The 18,871-nt window shown below is 30.2% G+C and overlaps 2 protein-coding genes across 2 annotated transcripts in view; both read left to right on the top strand.

Annotated features, from left to right (window-relative positions):
* The window catches only part of LOC124918880 (ATPase MORC2B-like), a 28,228-nt gene extending 18,777 nt beyond the window's left edge, over positions 1-9,451 (top strand). The window contains exon 16 of the mRNA XM_047458951.1: positions 9,433-9,451. The gene's annotated coding sequence lies outside the window, so the exon portion shown is untranslated. The remainder of the gene's footprint in view (positions 1-9,432) is intronic.
* A 7,271-nt stretch (positions 9,452-16,722) lies between these two features.
* LOC124932026 (AT-hook motif nuclear-localized protein 10-like) lies at positions 16,723-18,765 on the top strand. Its single transcript, XM_047472629.1, has 6 exons — positions 16,723-16,767; positions 16,852-16,900; positions 16,948-17,006; positions 17,781-17,912; positions 18,030-18,185; positions 18,544-18,765. Exons 1-6 carry the CDS (start codon positions 16,723-16,725, stop codon positions 18,763-18,765), a joined length of 663 nt encoding a protein of 220 aa, XP_047328585.1.
* Positions 18,766-18,871: the final 106 nt, after the last annotated feature.

The raw sequence follows: 18,871 nt of genomic DNA, 5'->3' as shown, positions 1-18,871 counted from the left end.
TTCTAGTGTCATATTTAAAATTAGAAAATTTAATGAAACGGGTAATTTTGGTATGTCACAAACGAGAGTTAAAAATTTGTTGGCGCAACAAAGAATTATAAAAGTCTTGCGTGCACAAAAGCCAACATGAATGAATGACGAAGATTGTGAAGAGTTGCAACAACGGACATTAGGAACCATATGACTTTGTTTGACAAATGAAATCATGTATCATGTTATAAATATGCAATCTCTAGTTGAGATATGAAAAAAGTTGGAAGGTTAGTTTATGTCCAAATCGTTGATGACAAAGTTGTATCTGAAGCAAAGATTATATGGCTAAAGATTCACGAGAGTTCATATTTGGCTTAGTATTTGAATATATTCAATCAAATAATCACAAATCTAGCACAACTTGATGTGAATATTGATGATAAAGATAGAGCAATAATTATTTTGTGCTCATTACCATCTTCCTATTAGCACCTGATAACTACTCTAATATATGCGAAAGAAACTATCAAAGTTGAAAAAATACTATAGCATTGTTGGCCCAAATCAACGGAAGAAGAATGTATGGGAAAATTATCAATCCAATAGTTTATATGTTACGGGAAATTAAGATCGTGAAAAAAGGCAAAAAAAATAGCGTTTTAGAAGAGAAAAAATATATCCAAGTTAAGGATTAAAAAGACTATTCATTTTTATACAACAGGGAGTCGGGACATATAAAAGTTTTTGTCCAAAATTGACTAATGATGTTGAATCTTTGAAGTCTGTGAATGATGTCTAGAAATTTACTCAAAGAAGAATGTTGGTGATGTACTTTCAATTACACACAATCAATTTAAGGATGATGGATTCTTGATTCAGAATGTTCTCATCACCTAACGTCTAACAAAGAGTGGTTAAGTTCATACAAGTCTGGTAATTTTAGTTATGTTCACTTAGGTGACAAATAGATGTTGTAGTATTATTGGCATGAATGAAGTCAAAGTTAAGATGTATAATGATACTATTAGAACTCTTTGTAATGTTAGGCATATACTTAAAATGAATAAAAAATTGATCTCGTTAGGTACTTTACATGAAAATGGTTGTTCTCACAAATTGATGAGAACCGGGAAACCATTAAAATCGTAAAAGTGTATTGATTTTTATGAAAGTAAAACGAAACAAAGAGAATATCTATAGATTTTTAGAAAATACAATTGTAGGTGGAGTTCATTTTGTTGAGTCAAGTGATGATAACACAAAATTATGGCATATACGTCTTGGGCATATCAACGAGCGTAGAATGATTGAATTATATAAAAAAGAATGATTGAAAAGTGTAAAGAATTATAAGTTAGACTTTTGCAAATTCTATATTTTTGGAAAAATATACTAAAGTTAGATTTGTAGCTAATAAACACGATTAATAAAGAATTCTTGATTATGTGCATTTCGACGTATGTGGTCCTACAAGAGAATCATCATTGGGTGAAGATTTGTACAACATGACTTTTATTGATGATCATTCTAGAAAGGTATAGATTTATTTTTTAAAACAGGTCTTTGCCAACTAGTAGAAAAATGATTTTTAACGAGGGCATAAACACTTAGAGAAAGCCAAAATGCCCCCGGTGTTTGTTTTTGTTGAGGGCGGTAAATGCTCTCAGACGGTGTCGGTGATAGTGTTGTTAGTGAAAAAAATATGTTTCACCGAGAGCAGAGTTGTGGCTCTCGGAGATAATTATAATTTTTTATCGAGAGCAGAGCCAATGTTCACGGTGATAATCAACCTTTCTAAAAAAATAATATTCTGAAATCTTCATTCGGGTTTGATATCATTTCGCCCGTATCGCCCTCCTTCCCCTAGATCATTTTTTCGTCAATTTCTTCTCGTTCATCATTGCTCGCCCATTCCTAATTCGTTTCGGAGCATTTTGAGCTTCATAATCTTCTAAATCTCTAATCTAATCAAAATCACAGAAACCTAAAATCTTCCTCGGTGTGCTATACTCGAAATGAATCCTCCTCACAATCAATGTCTGCAATACCAATATTATTATTAACATTTCATTTCAATCAGAGAAAAAATCACGCCATAAATCAACAAAAATTTCTTACCACTTCGCGAATAGTTTTAAAGACATGAAAAGGTTGTTTCAAGTCATCATGATCTACGCCGCACAAAATCTTCATCTACAAAATGAAGTTCAACTTAGGTTAATATACCTTAAACATTCAGATTAATTAATAATAGTAGATTACTAACTAGTATATATGATCTTCCACGCCTTCACTGACACCGAGAAATTAGAGAAAATATGAAGTAACACAAGAAGTCACTCGACACTCATCACTCTATGAATTCACCAAAAGAGTTTAGAGCAAGATAAATAAAAGATAATATTTCTTAACAAGCTTAAGAGCTCAAGGTAATTATTAATCTTCCCCACCAAGTTGTCTTTCATACTTACAAAAAGGTCTATAAATAGGCAAAACTAGAAAGTTGGAACAACCCCCAAAAAAGAAGTAAATAAACTTTAATACTAAGGCTTCCCAATAGAATATGATTACCACCGGAATTATTCTAAATGAAAAAAGTTTCATAATTAAAGTGGGTCAATTTTCATTGAAAATTCCAGCATCATTCTCCCCCGGTTGGAGAAGATTCAACCTCGAATCTGGAACATGTTCGTCATCAATGTATGGTGAAAGATCAGAAACATTGAGCGTGATTGAGACATCGTAGTTTCCTGGTAACTCCACCTTGTAAGCATTATCACCAATCTTCTTTAAAATTCGAAAAGGACCATCAGTTCTAGGTTGTAATTTTCCATGCCGACCTCGAGGAAACACTCATTTCTTAAGTGAACCCAGACCAAGTTTCCTTCATTGAAAACAAAATGCTTTCTAAGCTTGTTCGCCACCCTTTGATACTTCTCATTGTGTTTGATAATTTCTTGACGAACTTTCTCATGAAATTTCTTGATATACTTAGCACAATCTTCTCCATCCTTGCTTATATGATGAGTAATATGTATTAGAGATAGATCCATGGGAGTGATGGGATTCTTATCATAAATAACCTCAAACGAACTCGACTTGGTAGTTTGACTCGATGATCAATTGTAAGCAAACTTTGTTTAAGCCAAAACCTCATCCCAATGCCGAGGATTCTTTCCAATCAAACTTCTTAAAAGGTTTCCCAAGCTCCGATTCACAACCTCGGCCTGTCCATCAGCTTATGGATGGTGAGAAGAACTAAATTGAAGTTTAGTTCCAAGTTTTTTCCAAAGCGTTCACCAGAAATGACTCATGAATTTTTAATCCCAATTAGAGGTTATGGTCTTTGGAATGCCATGAAGTCTCACAAACTCTTTGAAATAAAGAACAACAACGTGTAAGAGTGAGCATTCGGATTATCCGAATTTCGAACTATCTAGACTATCCGAATTTCATATTTTACTATCCAAGTCTGAGTCCAAGTCCGAATCTGAACTATCCGATTTTTTTCGGATACGGATATAGATAATCCAAATTATCCGAAATATTTTGCACATTGTCTTGAATTCAATAATCACTATTAAACATATTTAAGAAAGTAATACATCAAAACACCACATATTTCAAATATAATGTTCCAAACAATTATAAATTAGTCAAAATCGAAAATTAAATTGAAGTGTTAGATATTTATAAGCTCGTAAATCTGACTTCGGATAGTTTGGATATCCGAAAATATTTTTTAATTTCGAATCTGAACTAAAAAGTTCGGATTATCCGAATCCGAACTAAAAAGTTCGGATTGTCCGAATCCGAATCTGAACTATTCGAATTCGGAAAAAAAAATCGGATACGGACTCGGATTTCGGATAGCGGATTTTATGCTCACTCTTAATCACGTGAGTGGCATCCATTGTTTTGATGCAAGGAATAAAGTGCGCCATTTTTTAAAACCAATCAATGACCAACATAATTGAATCTTTGTTCCTTTGAGTGTGTGACAACCCAACAATAAAGTCCATACTCACATCTTCCCATGGACATAATGGTACCGACAAAGGAGTGAACAAACTCATATTTTTCCCCTGACTTTTAGAAATATGACACACTCTACACCTCTCAACGTACTTCTTAACATCTTGATCCATATATGGCCAATAGAAATTTACCTTGAACTCTGATACCACTTTGACACCGAAAAATTAGAGAAATATGAAGTAACACAAGAAGTCACTCAACACTCATCACTCTAAGAATCCACCAAAATAGTTTAAATCAAGATAAATAGAAGATAACACTTCTAAATAAGCTTAAGAGCTCAAGGTAATTATTAATCTTCCCCATCAAGTTGTCTTTCACGCTTACAAAAAGGCCTATAAATAGGCAAGACTAGAAAGTTGGAACAACCCTCCAAAAAAAAGTAAATAAACTTTAATACTGGATAATTAAATACTATGACGATTAATCTCCAAGAAGTGACTATTTGAATTCCATCACACTTCATTAATTTGGCCATATCTCTTTGACTTATAGGGCTTCCCAATGACATATGACTGTCATAGGAATTATTCTAAATGCAAATAGTTTCATGATTAAAGTGGGTCAATTTTCATTGAAAATTCCAGCATCATTCACAGCCTCCTCCTCCCTTGTAGTCAGTGGCGGACCTACAAGGGGGGCCTTGGGGGCCCGGGCCTCCCCCAACCAGGGTAAAAATTTTAAGATATTTTATATATATGTTTATCAAATAAGGTTTTGCCTGAGTGGTTTTGGAGCTGAAATGTATATTAGAGGTCAGATGTTCAAACCCTGCCTCTAACATTTCTTTAATTATAACCTTATTTTATACCAACACTATTTTCTAATATTTATAATAAACTAACCCAAATTAATAAAAAAAACTAATTCATAATTATAGTATTCTAATTTAAAATATAATTTTATTAAAATAATTATTATTAATATTTTATTTTATACAAAAAAAAAATATTTTCTAAAATACAAGTAATTATTATTAATATTTTATTTTATACAAATTTGTTTTTCTAAAATACAATATTTATAATAATACATAAATTTTAGTTAATATATAAATAACATTTATTTATATAAGTTAAAATATAAAGAATTATATATAAAATAATGAAAATCATATAATATTATTATTTATTTTAAAACTACATTTATATTATAATTTATTTATATATATATATTTTATTAATTTTAATATAATTAATAATACAAATTACTTATAAATATAAGGGTAAAATAACCATTTATATAAATATAAGGGTAAAATATTATTTTATATTTCTTAATTTTAAATTAATTTTAAATTATTTCAACAAATAAATGTATTTGTTAGATTTTATTTAGGGTTTGTGACATATATTTATTTTTAATCATTTATTTTATGTAGGATATAGAATAATGAAGATGTTCTATAAACGAATTTGTACTTCTACATCAATGACTAACATGAGTCTTCTCAATCAATTAATGAGTCTACTAATGAGTCTAATGTTACTGATCAAATATACATAGTTAGAATATAGCATATCAAAAGATGCATCATTTTGTTTTTGATGTTATCTTTTCAAACCTTTAAATAGAGAAAACGTAGATGATACATTTATAAGAGATGAGTACAAAAATTGGAAAAGAGCATTAGAAAGATTCAATCGTCATATGAGAACTTCAAATAGTTGTCACAATGAAGCTAGAATTCAATTTGAATCATTTTAAGATCAAAGACATAACGTGAGAAACGTTTTACGTACACATGGTCGTGATATAAAAATAAATTATCACACATGTTTAACGACAATATTTGATGTAACACGCTTTCTATTGAGGCAAGGATTACCTTTTTGAGGACATGATGAGTCAAGTAGTTCATCAAATAAAGGAAATTTTCTTGAATTGATTGATTGATATAGTCAACGTAATGAAGATATTTGTCTTCTTTTGTACCGACTCATGGACAAGAATAATTTAGTAATTGTGCTTATTAGTATTTTTATGTAATTATCAAGTAAAATTTTAATTAAAAAATGCATTTATTTGATAGCCAAAAAATGTTACGTTATTAGGTATTTGGCCCCCCCGAGAAAATATTTCTGGGTCCGCCACTGCTTGTAGTATCTTGCAGTATGCATTTCATTTCCTCGTTTCTTCTACTTCATCAGATATGGATCTGGCGAGATGAAAGAGTCGTCAGAGAAATAGTTTGGGTTCTACATGGTTTTGATGCTCGTTACTATAGTGCTAAATGAACATCCAGTTTAGTTTGGGATATACGCGAATGGATTTGATTTGATTTAATTTCGATTTAGCTTGGTAGAAATAGTTTGGGATCTACACTGATATATTTGATTTCGGTGGTTTTGATGAAGAGATTGGAGTTTAACTTGGGATAATGAAGAGTAAAATAGAGAGTAGAGATGAAGAAATGAACAAAAAAAGAGAATAAGAGAGGAAGAAATGAACACTTTGGGCAACCGCTAGGGTAAAATATTTTTTTTTTACCGAGAGCAACCCTCTGCTCACAATTATAATCATTTTTTTACCGAGTGCACCCATTTGCCTCGGTGATATTAATATCACTAAGGGCATTTTTTCGCTCTTAGCAATGATTCTCGGTAAATGTGCAAGTGCAAATTCAAACTATGGAAAACAGAGGTAGAAAACCAAATAGGTAGAAAAATAAAGTATTTGATGTCTGATAATTGTACATAGTACACAAATACGCAGTTCAAAAATTTTGTGAGGAGCATGGTATTTAGAGACATTTTATAGTACGTAAGACATCATAACAAAATGGTGTGACAGAAAGGATAAATAGATTCATTGTTGAGAAGTCAATGTGTTTGAGATTGAATGCGAGAGACTTTCTAAAAGTTTATGGGTAGAAGTTATGAATACAACGGGTTACCTCATTAATCGAGCATCTTTGGGATGTAAAATTATTGAAGAAGTAATGCAGTAAACTTTAATAATTTAAAGATTTTTGATTGTCCAATTTATGTGTTTGTACTTGATAATGAAAGATCAAAACTTGTTTCAATGTCCAAACAATGCATCTTTCTATGTTTCATAAAGTTGTGTTAATACAAGTTTTGCGATACAACTGCAAAGAAAACTATGATTAGTAGCGATGTGGTGTTTGATGAGCACAACACGCAAAGACAACATGATGAAAGCTTGTTTTGTTTCAAATACAACACAGATGGATTCAAAAGAACTTTTGGTTGAATTTGATAGGGATGCGGTGTTTGATGAATAATCTATGTTGCAGCAACGCAAAGACAACGTGATGAAAGATTACCCTATTTCAAATATAATACATATGGATTCAGAAGAACCTTTGGTTGAATCTGATAGAGTTGAGATGGATTTAAAATAATCTTCAATGATATCTAATAGGGGTGAGAATTCAAATGGTCTTGTTTGCACTACTTATTAATGTTCATGATCCGGTAAACTTCTGAATGTCATGATACAAATGGTTTACAAAGTTATAGTCTATTTAGAGATTTGGTTATGAAAACATGGTCTCGTTCACACTACTTATATGTTCATGATTTAGTAAGCTTTTAGGAAACTATTACGAATCTGGGTGAAAAATAAATGAATGAGTGCATGGTTGAGGAAATTGAGTCTTTGTAATATAACCAGACGTGGGAACTAGCTGAGCTTCTAGAGGGTAAGAAAGTGATTGGTTAAAAAGTGGTCTTTAAGAAAAAGAAACAGTATTCAAAAAGAAGGGGAAAAGTTCAAAGCTCGACTTGTTTTAAAATATTTTTCACAGTAGAAGAGGAAAGATTATGATGAAATCTTTTTTACGAGTGTTAAACATACATCAATTTGGGTAGTGTTTGCATTAGTAGCCAGTTGTGATTTGTATCTAGAGCAGATGAATGTTAAAATTATTCTTTAATGGTGATTTAGGGAGCAAATTTACATGAAGCAACTAGAAGAGTTCACTCAACCTAGACGTGAACATCTGGTGTGCATGTTAAAGAAATTGTTGTACGGGTTAAAACTATCTCCAAGGAAATGGTATAAACGATTTAACTCTTACATGATTAAAACTAGTTATAGGCGATGCGAGTATGATTGTTATGTTTATGTAAAAAAACCTTGATGACGGGTCTTTATTTTTCTATAATTTATGTGTATGATATGTTGATTGATGCACAATATATGCATGCTATTATTAGTTTGAAATCTTTGTTGAGTCAGGAATTTGATATGAAAGATTTATGTGCTGCAAAGAGGGTTCTTTGAATAGTAATTCATATGAATATAAGCTCAAATTTTTTTGGTTATTTCAACGGGACTATGTTGAGAAAGTACTATACATGTTTAGGATGAGCAACTCGAAACTAATATACACTCCTTTAGTGAATCATTTTAAGCTTTCTTTTGAACAATTTCCGAAGACATACAAGGATATTGAAGACATGACAAATATTCCATATGCAAGTGCAATTGATTATTTTATGTATGCAATGGTTTGTACACAATTGGATTTAGCTCAAACTGTGAGTCAAGTTAGTAAGTTAATGACAAAATCGGATAAGCAACATTGGGAAGCAGTCGAATGGACCTTCAGGTATCTAAAGGGCACTTAAAATATAGTATTTTTGTGATCAACGAGTTGATTCTATAATTGATGGATATGTGGATTTAGACTATGTTGGTGATATGGATAACAAAAGGTCTACAACCAAGTTTGTGTTACTCTTTGTGGGGGCCTATATGTTGGAAATCAACACATTAATCTACTGTGACACTATCAACAACTGAATCAAAATATGTGACAATATTTGAAGTTGTTAAAGAAGCATTATAGTTTAATGGGTTAGTAAAGGAACTAGGCATTGAGCAAGGTGGAGTTCAATTACTTTGTGATAGTTAGAGCGACATGTATTTGAAAAAGAATCAGGTGTACCATTATAGAATGAATCATATTGATGTGAGATTTTACAAGATCAGAGAATTAATCGCATCTAGTGAGATATTATTACAGAAGATTCATACTAGTTAAAATGTAGTTGGTATGTTGACGAAGCCAGTTCCTACCGACAAGTTCAAACATTGATTGGGCTTGTTGAATGTCTCAAATTGCTAAGAAATGGTGGTAAGTCAGTCCATTTGGAGTGTCTGAAACTCTATATTGTTATATCTCTAGGAATGTTTGAATTTCTCAAAAGTGGAGAGGTATATGATTTATTATTATTGGATATTTATTTGTTTGGATATTTAATATTTTAAAATTATTATTATTGAATATTATTTTTGTTTGGTATTTGATATTTTAAAATTATTATTATTGAATATTATTTTTGTTTGGTATTTGATATTTTGATAATTTATAACCATAAATATATGAAATATTTAATTTTATTATTTATATTTTAAGTTTAAACCTTTTTTTTGGTTTTCGATTTTCAGTACACCATGGGGAAGCTCCGTCTCCGATGACAGGGATGGTTTATATTTAAAATCTTCGTCTTGGATTGGGTTGGGGATCAGGTGGGGTTGGTAGATTTGGGCGGATATGATAATGTGATTCCTCGAACTGAACCGTCTCATTATCATCCTTAATAAATATCATGTAATATAGGGTTTTAACCCTAAGAGTGAAAATAATATAATCAACGGCACTCCCGAGGATATAGACAGTTTTGGCCAAACTTTGTTATATTTTGTATTCTTTATTTTGTTTTCTCTATTGTTATTAGTTTAAATGGTTATTCAAACAAACACTTCTTATTTGAAAATGAAACATGAGGTCGTCAAAGTTACATGTCAAGAGATAAATATACGTTCAGAAAAAATAATCTTTGTGAGATGTGTTGTAACCAAGAATATTGCATTAAGTAGTACGAAAATTGAGTTTTTGTTGATTATACGATTATGTGAGTGGATAACTAACACCCAAATGTCTTAAAAAATCATAGTTGGGATGAGAGTTGAATAGAGTCTTGAATGATGATATTTGATGTAATATTGGAGTAGGAAGATAATTGATAAGATATTTGATTGTTTCAAAAGCGTCACTCTAATGATGTAGTGACATAGAGGAATGAGTCAATCAAGTGAGGCATTTCAAAATGTGACAAATTTTTCGTTTAGTACTATTGGTTTGTTCACAAATGTGTGGACAAGATAAATGATGTAAAATACTATGATAATGTGTTAATAGTTTGAATTTCTGTATTTTTCTCCTCAATCATTATATAGTATTATAATTTTACATTAAATTTGTTTTTAAGGAGCCGGAAAATGTTGCTCAACATATCTTTTGTGGATATATCTATATGAATTTGTTAAAATCTTCCATAAAATATACAAAATAACAAAAACCAATAGACGAACATTTAAGAGCAAATCTTTACATATCTGAATGACTTATGTGTAAAAGAGTCATGGATATAGTTTAAAATTTGATTTAATTAAAATTTAGTAGCACTAGAATGATATTCAAGTCGTGAATGTCAAATTTGAGTCGAAGTTTGAGTACCAACAATCACTTGTTTATGAAAACAAGTTGAAGACAAACTTTTAAAAGGGTTTATACAATAAAATTCATCATTGAATAGTCCCTTTATAAAAAAACATATTAGTGTATTTTAGTCTTTAATAAGACAAATATTCAGAGTGGAATTCAAAAAGTATGTTATTATTCGATGAAATACTCACGACACTCATTGATTTTTTAATAACATCCATATATTGAATAATTAGAGTGTTTTTTTTGTTGATTTGAAACATATTTGTAAATAGAGGTACCAATATTATAAATATTTAAAGTTGTATCATTTTTTAATTTAATAATTTGAGTACATGTATTAGTAGCATGTGCGTGAAGATTATTAATGTTATAAGTGATATTCGGTAGACCTGAACATGTTAGATCTATAATATTAGACAACGTAACTAGTATTGCCCTATGATTTATAAAACGATGACTATACAGTTAGGTTGTGTAACGCCTCAAAATCTCCCGGCTCTCTATTTTAAATTTTAATAGTCTTTTTAATTCTCAAATTTTTTAGAAAATATTTTTGAATATTTTAAATAAATTGGGAATTGACTTTTGGATTATAGATTTGCCACCTAAATTTTCTAAAAGTAGGAAAAATATTTCTACGTATTCAAACGTATTTTTGAGATTTTGGTTCGGTTCGGGGCTTGGTTATACTCGGAAAATGTTTCTCGCGCTTACTCCTCTATATTCGTCAAGAATAACTGTCTCTATCTTAAAATTTTGGCCAATTTTTAAAATTGTATTGTTTTAAGCTTTTAATTTTTGCACATGATTTAAATGTTATTTATTGAAGATATTGAAATTTCAGAATTTAAATCATTTTTAGAGATAATATTTGATTGATTTTTGTACTTGAAAATTAACAAACTAATAAAAATTAATTTTAGATAACAAATTAATATTTTAGAAAAAAAATTAAAAATTGTGAAAATGACAAAGGAGAACTGAATTAATCCTTAAAAAATAATTATGATTTATTTTTGTTGTTTTTATCATGATTTTTATTTGTAGATGAAAGAAAAAATATTAATTAAAAGTATTTATATTTTTTTGGTATAAATATGTGTGAGGCTTGTATAATACATTTAAAAGATAAATCTTTATTAACCATCATCATTACTCATTATTAATTATATATTTTTTATTTTTGAAATAGTCAATATTTTTATTTACTATTTTATATTGATATTAGTAAATTATCCTTTCCTAGGTAATAATCATTCCTTGACTATTAAATAGGTCATTTATTTATATTTTTTTAAATTATTATTTACTTTTGTTAAAATACAATTATTTATTTTTACTATATATTATATTTTATATATTATTTTGTTTTTCCTTTTTATTATTTTCTTTTCTTTGTTTTTTTATTCAAATACAACAAGTGAGAATAAGAAATTTTAAGGTGCAAAGCTAACAAGCTAAATGGGCTTTTCCGGATATAGGCTCTGGGCTTTATTAGATATGGGCCCTGAAAGCGGGTTATGGGCTGGATTGGATATAGGTTGACCTAAATCACTGCTTTATTTTTTTTAACAAAACTGTCTCAAATAGAAGTATGATGGGATTGATTTAATAAGTTCTCAGATGGTGGTTCAGATCAATGATTGATATCTGACCTTGGAGTCTTCCTTTGGCTTTTCATTTATTTTATTTTAATCCCAGATCGTTTTTGCATTGGGCCTTCTTACTGGTGGGTCTGGCCTGCTGTTGAGGTTGGGCTCCAACTTATGGCTTGAGTTGAGCCAATGGATTAGGCTATAGTTCTTTTTTTTATTTATTTCTCAAAATAGTATAAAATTAATATTAATTTATTTTTATTTGTTTAAATTAGGAATTGTAAATTTTGGGTGTCTACATGTTGGATGGATGTGAATTAAAGAGGATAACAATTATAATACTATAATGCCTAAAGATTGTCCCTTAGGAGGATTGCATCTCGACTCGATAATAATTGTAACATAACTCACATTTCTCTCAAGTCTCGGGTGAAACGAGAAAACAAAATGATAAGTGCAATAAGAGTACGTTAAAAAATGACAATTTGGACTAGCTTTTACTTTTTTAGCGTCGACACATAAATCACGTACCAAGCATCCCCTTACTCTTTGAGAAATTGGGACTGAAAATTATTTTACTTGTTCAAACATGACTTAGAGATTATATTCTTGGTTCAATACTTACTATACGTGAGAAAGAGAATCGATGTTATGTCCCATGTGTCCATCAAGTGACGGTCTCTACTATAAACTCTTGCTCATTTAAAAGAATATGATTTTATACCTTATTTATTTATTATGTCCTAATATATGCATCTAAAGATGAATCCAAGCCTAAATATGTGACTAGGTTGGTATTAATCTATTTCTAAAACATGCCATCTAAGTTATATGGTCAATCTTAAATCATAAAATGAAATCAAAAGGGTCTTTATCAAAATGTTTTTTTTTTATTAGAAATATTATTTTTTATTGTTTTATATTTTTGGAATTTTTTAAAATTAGTTAAGACATTTTAAAGTAAAAAATAGAGAAACTACTAAACTACACAAAGCAAACAAACCCTTAGATAACAAGTGGGTCAGCTAAGCCCAAGGAAGATGGGTGTTCAACTAAGGGCTTGATTTAGCGTTTATAAGTAGTATAGTATGACGTTTGTGTAATAAGCTTTTATAGTAACTTTGTTTAATAATCTGTTATAGTAACTTTGTGTAATAAGCTTACTCAACAAATTATAATCAAATATACTTTTGCGTTTAAACTCAATTTTTTCTCTACTTCCTTCTTTAGCGTTTAAGATTATAATCTCAGTCTTTTTTTCCCTCATCATTTTAAAATATTTTTTTATTCATTCTCTCTAATATATTTAATCTCTTTTTAATCATTCTATTCACTATCTCATCTATTCCATATATTTATAATATTTTTATATAAAATTATTATACTAACTTTAATTATTTAAAAGTACCTAAATAATATGAAAAATGTGAGAGAGCTTAAAAATAAATTAACAATTGAAATATTGGGTCAAAGGGAGAGTATGGAAATGTGAAAAATAATAATAATAATAATAATAATAATAATAAATTACTTTCTTTATTCATATCAATTATTTTAAAATAAACTTTATGAAATAAGCTCACTCAAAAAATTAAAATTAAAATCAAAAACATTTTTACGTTTAAACTCGATTTTTTCTCTATCTACCTCCTTAGCGTTTAAGATTATAATCTCAGTCTTTTTCTCTCTCATCATTTTAAAATATTTTTTTATTCATTCTCTCTCATCTATGTAATCTCTTTTTAATCATTTTATTAACTCTCTCATCTATTCCATATATTTATAATATTACTCTTATTAACTATAATATAATTGTTTAATATAAATTATATTTATTTAGTTTAAATGCTATTAATTGATTAAAAATAATAATATATATATGCTATATATTTTAATCTATCGTTTTATTTCTATCATTCTTTGTGTCGACGCAAATTATAGATTGTGTCGGCGCAAACTATGAGCAACCGTAGTGAAGAGGATGAGAAGCCGTAGTGAAGAAGATGAGAAGTGCGAATAATGTGACGGGGGCTACCATGATCCTGTTGAATTGAGGTCGCGCTTGAGAGCTTTGAATTGATGGAGTCGTCGAGGAGAGACTTACTATAGATCTGTGTAGGATGCAGACGTCGGTGCTGAAGACGTCGTCGGGAGGGGAAGCGTCCATCCGATGTTGCTTTGCTTGGGGAGTCGGAGATAGCGAGGATAGCAGGGATAGCGTCGTTACGGGGAAGAAGAGAAGAGAAAAAAAAAAGAAAAATGAAGAAATAAATATATTAAGGACAATTTTGTCTTTTATTAGTGAAAAAAAGTCATTGCAAAGAATTACTCTACTTTTGTGGGTTATACATTTTGATCCAATTTTCCTAATAAAAAAAAATAAGTACTATTATTTGTTTTTATAAAATGTCAAATAAATAAAATTATTTTTTTGTTTTTTTCAAAATTTTAACTTTAAAAAATAAATAATCTATATATATAATGATGCTTAATTTTTAAAGTGTTCGGATTGCCGGGTCGAGAGTTGTGGTTAATTTGGATATTTGGGTTGGATTGTGGGTTGACCCGCCCATAAACTTAAAACGGTTAAAAATAAATTTAAAAATATTATTTGTAGGTTTCGAACTTGCAACATAACAAAACAAATACAACTCTTTAACCAACTAGGCTAACAACACTTTATATTTAAGATTCAACACCAAATTTGATGAACGCGAGACATTAAAAGTTCAAATTTTTAACTAACTAATATATATATATATATGTAATGATGCTTAATTTTTAAAGTGTCCGGATTGCCGGATCGAGAGCTGCGGTTAATTTGAATATTTATGTGAGAGTAAATGGATACTTGGGTCGGATTGTGGGTTGACCCGCCCATAAACTTAAACTGTTAAAAATAAATTTAAAAATGTTATTTGTAGGTTTCAAACTTGCAACCTAACAAAACAAGTACAACATTTAACTAAATGTGATTGAGATGTGGTTTGTCGAGTGATAATAGACCGGTAACATTAGAAAGTGGTTAAAGAAATATGAATTAAATATTTAATTGAAAAAAGCGTGAGGTCACGATGCTAATTATTAAAAAAATATAAATCAAATATTTGATTGACAAAGTGAAAGTTTAAAGTCACGAAATGAAAGATTCATTCGGAAAAAATATTTGATGAAACATGTGAGAAAATAAGTTATTTTATCGAAGTGAATAAAATGTGGAATGAAAGCGTTATATTTTTTATTTTAATAATTTTAAACATTGAATAAATATTATTATAATTTTTTTAATTTATTTTATTTTTATCCTTATTCGTGTGTATAGTACGAAAATTTTCCTAGTTAGATAAAAAAAATACTTAAATAATATATATATATATATATATATTAAACAAAATAATAAAAATTATTTCTTAATAATTCTATATAAAAGTAATTCTCCTAATGGACTAATTGAAATTTTGACATTTTTTTTGAATTTTTATTATTAAAATTATATAAAATTGAGTTTTTCATGTAAATAAGGATTATACATTTGTTGGTGGTCGGTGGCTTAAATTCGATAGTTAAATTAATAAAATAAATATTTTATTTATAAATTTTTAATGAAAAAGTTTGAAATTTGAATCATAATTCAAATTTGACAGAATTGAATAATATGTCACTATATCATTGTAAAAATAATAAAAGATTAGAGAGAATAAAGAAAATTTTGTAATTTTTTTAATCTATCATTCCTACCTCAAATTCTATTTACTATCATTTCTCTAATAATAATTAGTTTATAATATTGTAAAAACCCTAATTTACTTTTATATTCTTTCACCTGCATTTACTGGTTCATTTACCTCTTTTTATTCTCATTTATATTTCAAGTGCATAAATATAAAACAATGGAATTTCATGAGAAAATATACCAAAAAACAATGAATTATTCCGTAACTGAATTTTGAACAACAGATTCGTAGATGGAAAAGTGATATTCTGTAAATTTTGGACGAGTTTTTGCTAGATCTATTGGAGTTTTTGATCAGGTTTGTCCGATTCTTCACATCTCCATCCTCTCTTCAATTTCAGAATTCTCCTAAAATTACATATAATCAGTGCTTTGGTAACTTGTTTACTGTTCTACAGTATCGAATGATTTCTGGTATGGAGCCGTTTGGTCTTCTAGATGATAATAATGGCGGCAGTAATCCTTTGAATCAGTCTTCGGCCAATGCGACAGGATTGATGTCAAACATGCAATTATCTTACACAAACGATGCAGTAGTTGTGTACAAGCCGTTGATGCCAGGAGCTTCATCGCCATCTCCGTCTTCTCCGCCTCAGGCATTCCAAGTTCTCGATGATTCTATTTTGCCTCTACCTCAGCCAAATATTCTCATCGGCGATCATCAGACCAAACGTAAACGCGGAAGGCCGAGGAAATACGCTCCTGATGATGTCAAGGTGATTCCTGCTGGCTTACGGAATCGTAAGCAGTTAACGTCGTCATCGCCTTCTGGTAAGAAAAGAGGCCGGCCAGCAGGTTCGAGTCGTAAATACCAACAAGATCTCGGAGGAAATGGTAACACACACAGATAAACTTCCCTTTTGATAGTATTAGATGTTTCTATTCAATTCCTCGATTCAATGGTTTGTGCTGTGTCAAATCCTAATGAGAAATCTTCAAATGCTGTAGTTGGATCATGATCTCAATTTTCTGTGAAACAAGTTTTAAATCTAGCTAGGTTGAATGAGCAATTTTGATGATACTTAAAGAGGCTTTCCATTCTGTTGTTGAACAAACATAGCATCTGGAATCTGAAGAGTATGCATTGACATTTCTGGAATGAAATAAATTATTTGTTTTTGCAGGCTCATCAAGCAATGGTTATGAGTTTACTCCTCATACGATCATAGTTAATGCAGGAGAGGTGTGTTATTGCACTCTTATTACTTATAGTTATATAGTTTGTTCATATTTGCACAATAAAAACTGGAAATATCATATCATTAGTCCATCTAGCTTCACATTACCATTATCAATTGAGATTCAACATATTTTTAATGATTTTCAATTGTCTTCAATGCCTCATTCCTATTAAAGATCCAATTGTTGAAGGTATTGTGAATGAGTGCAATCCTTGTTGTTCATATGTCATTCAAAATATTGTCTTCTGCTCTTCTGACTTCTGGAGTATTGTCTTGCAATCTTTTTCTCCAAACCTCATAGATAATGACTCCAAGAAAACAATTCAGCGCATTAGGGTAGAAATTACTTGTCCTTGTCACCTTTAGGTAGTTTAGTGACAAGAGGATTGGACTAAGGAGCTTAGTATTACAGGGTCTTAGATTCGATCCTCATTAAAAATAAAATATGGAAATGGGAGATCATGGTGGTGGGTTGTTGTGCTAGCCTCCTCAAGAGATTAGTCGAGTTGATTCCTACTCATGTTTGCATTTTCATTTCTATCTCTTTAGTGTTGCTCATTGTGGACATGATGCTTTGGCTTTCTCACGTATTTACCTTTTTTAATTGTCTTAATTTTGGTCATTCCATATTGCAGTTGATACTTGTTAGGAATTTCAATGACTTTTGTGGAAATTGCTTTGTATGGGATTGCTTATGTTGAAATATTATAAGATTGTAATAATATTTTTGTAGATTTGGTTAATATATCATTACCTTATATGGTTTTATTTGGCAGGACGTATCTTCAAAGATAATATCGCTCGCTCAAAGTGCCTCACAAACTGTTTGTATCGTCTCAGCAAATGGTGAAATATCGAGTGTGACAATTTCTCAAGCTCTAACATGTGGTGGAAGTGTCACATACGAGGTCTTCTTTTTATACACTCTGTCGCGAAGTTCACAACAGTTCGTGCACAAGTACACTAAGCACGAACTAATAGAAATCCAAAAAATAATATTTTACCGTCGTCTGTGTGTTTTGTAGGGGCGGTTTCAGATTATCAGTCTTACTGGCTACTACACATTCTCAAAAAGTATTGGAAGCACCACCAGAGGTTTAAGCATACTACTATCAGGGTCTGATGGTCACGTTTTGGGCGGTGGCATAACTGGGGCTCTTATTGCAGCATCACCTGTAAAGGTGTGTTCAATACATAAAAACAAAGGGCTATTATGTTTGTTAAAAATCATAATAATCATAATAAAAAGAAAAAGATAATTTGATCATGATTGTGAAAAACAAAATCTCTACACTGAAACAAAAATCTACACTATAATTTAGATCATAATCTATAAAATAATTTGCATTTAAAATAAAACTATTAAAATCACACTTTAATATGGATCATGATTTTAGAAAAGATCTTGTACCCAATAAGTATTGAGGGCGTTTTTTTAGTAGAATAGTGAATGTGACAAAATTGCAGTTTCTTAATAGGTTCATTGTCTATTGAAAGTTTGTCATTTGGATGGTTATTTGATTAAGTTGTATGTTGCAGCTTGTTGTTGGCAGTTTCAATGAAGGGGAAGAATCATCGAAAGATGTCAAACAAACTGAGGCTGATCCATCAAAGGTTTTAACAGGAACATGGAGTGTCAAAAGCCCATTATCGCATGGAACCACGAGCGAGTGCTCGGGTGGGCCTGGAAGCCCATTTAATCTGAGTAATGGTGTATGCAACAATAGCATGCAACAAGATATGGGTACCATTTCTTTTTAGGCATAGGGAGGAAAAAGGCTCTCTCTTTTTCTCTCATTTTATTATTCTTAACATGTCATTCAACCAGGATAGTAGGATTTAGCTTTGTTGAAGATCAACATTTTAA

This window comes from Impatiens glandulifera, chromosome 1 (genome assembly GCF_907164915.1).
Source record: "Impatiens glandulifera chromosome 1, dImpGla2.1, whole genome shotgun sequence".
Classification (NCBI taxonomy): domain Eukaryota; kingdom Viridiplantae; phylum Streptophyta; class Magnoliopsida; order Ericales; family Balsaminaceae; genus Impatiens; species Impatiens glandulifera.
The sequence above is the reverse complement of the archived record's forward strand: the minus strand, read 5'-3'. Positions and strand labels throughout refer to the sequence as shown.

Bases quoted from the DNA above. Each gene is read 5' to 3' on its own strand.
- LOC124932026 (XM_047472629.1), top strand. From the start codon at position 16,723: ATGGTTTGTGCTGTGTCAAATCCTAATGAGAAATCTTCAAATGCT. The intron at 16,901-16,947 runs GTATGCATTGAC...TTGTTTTTGCAG, and splicing joins TAGCATCTGGAATCTGAAGA to GCTCATCAAGCAATGGTTAT. The intron at 17,913-18,029 runs GTCTTCTTTTTA...TGTGTTTTGTAG, and splicing joins GTGGAAGTGTCACATACGAG to GGGCGGTTTCAGATTATCAG.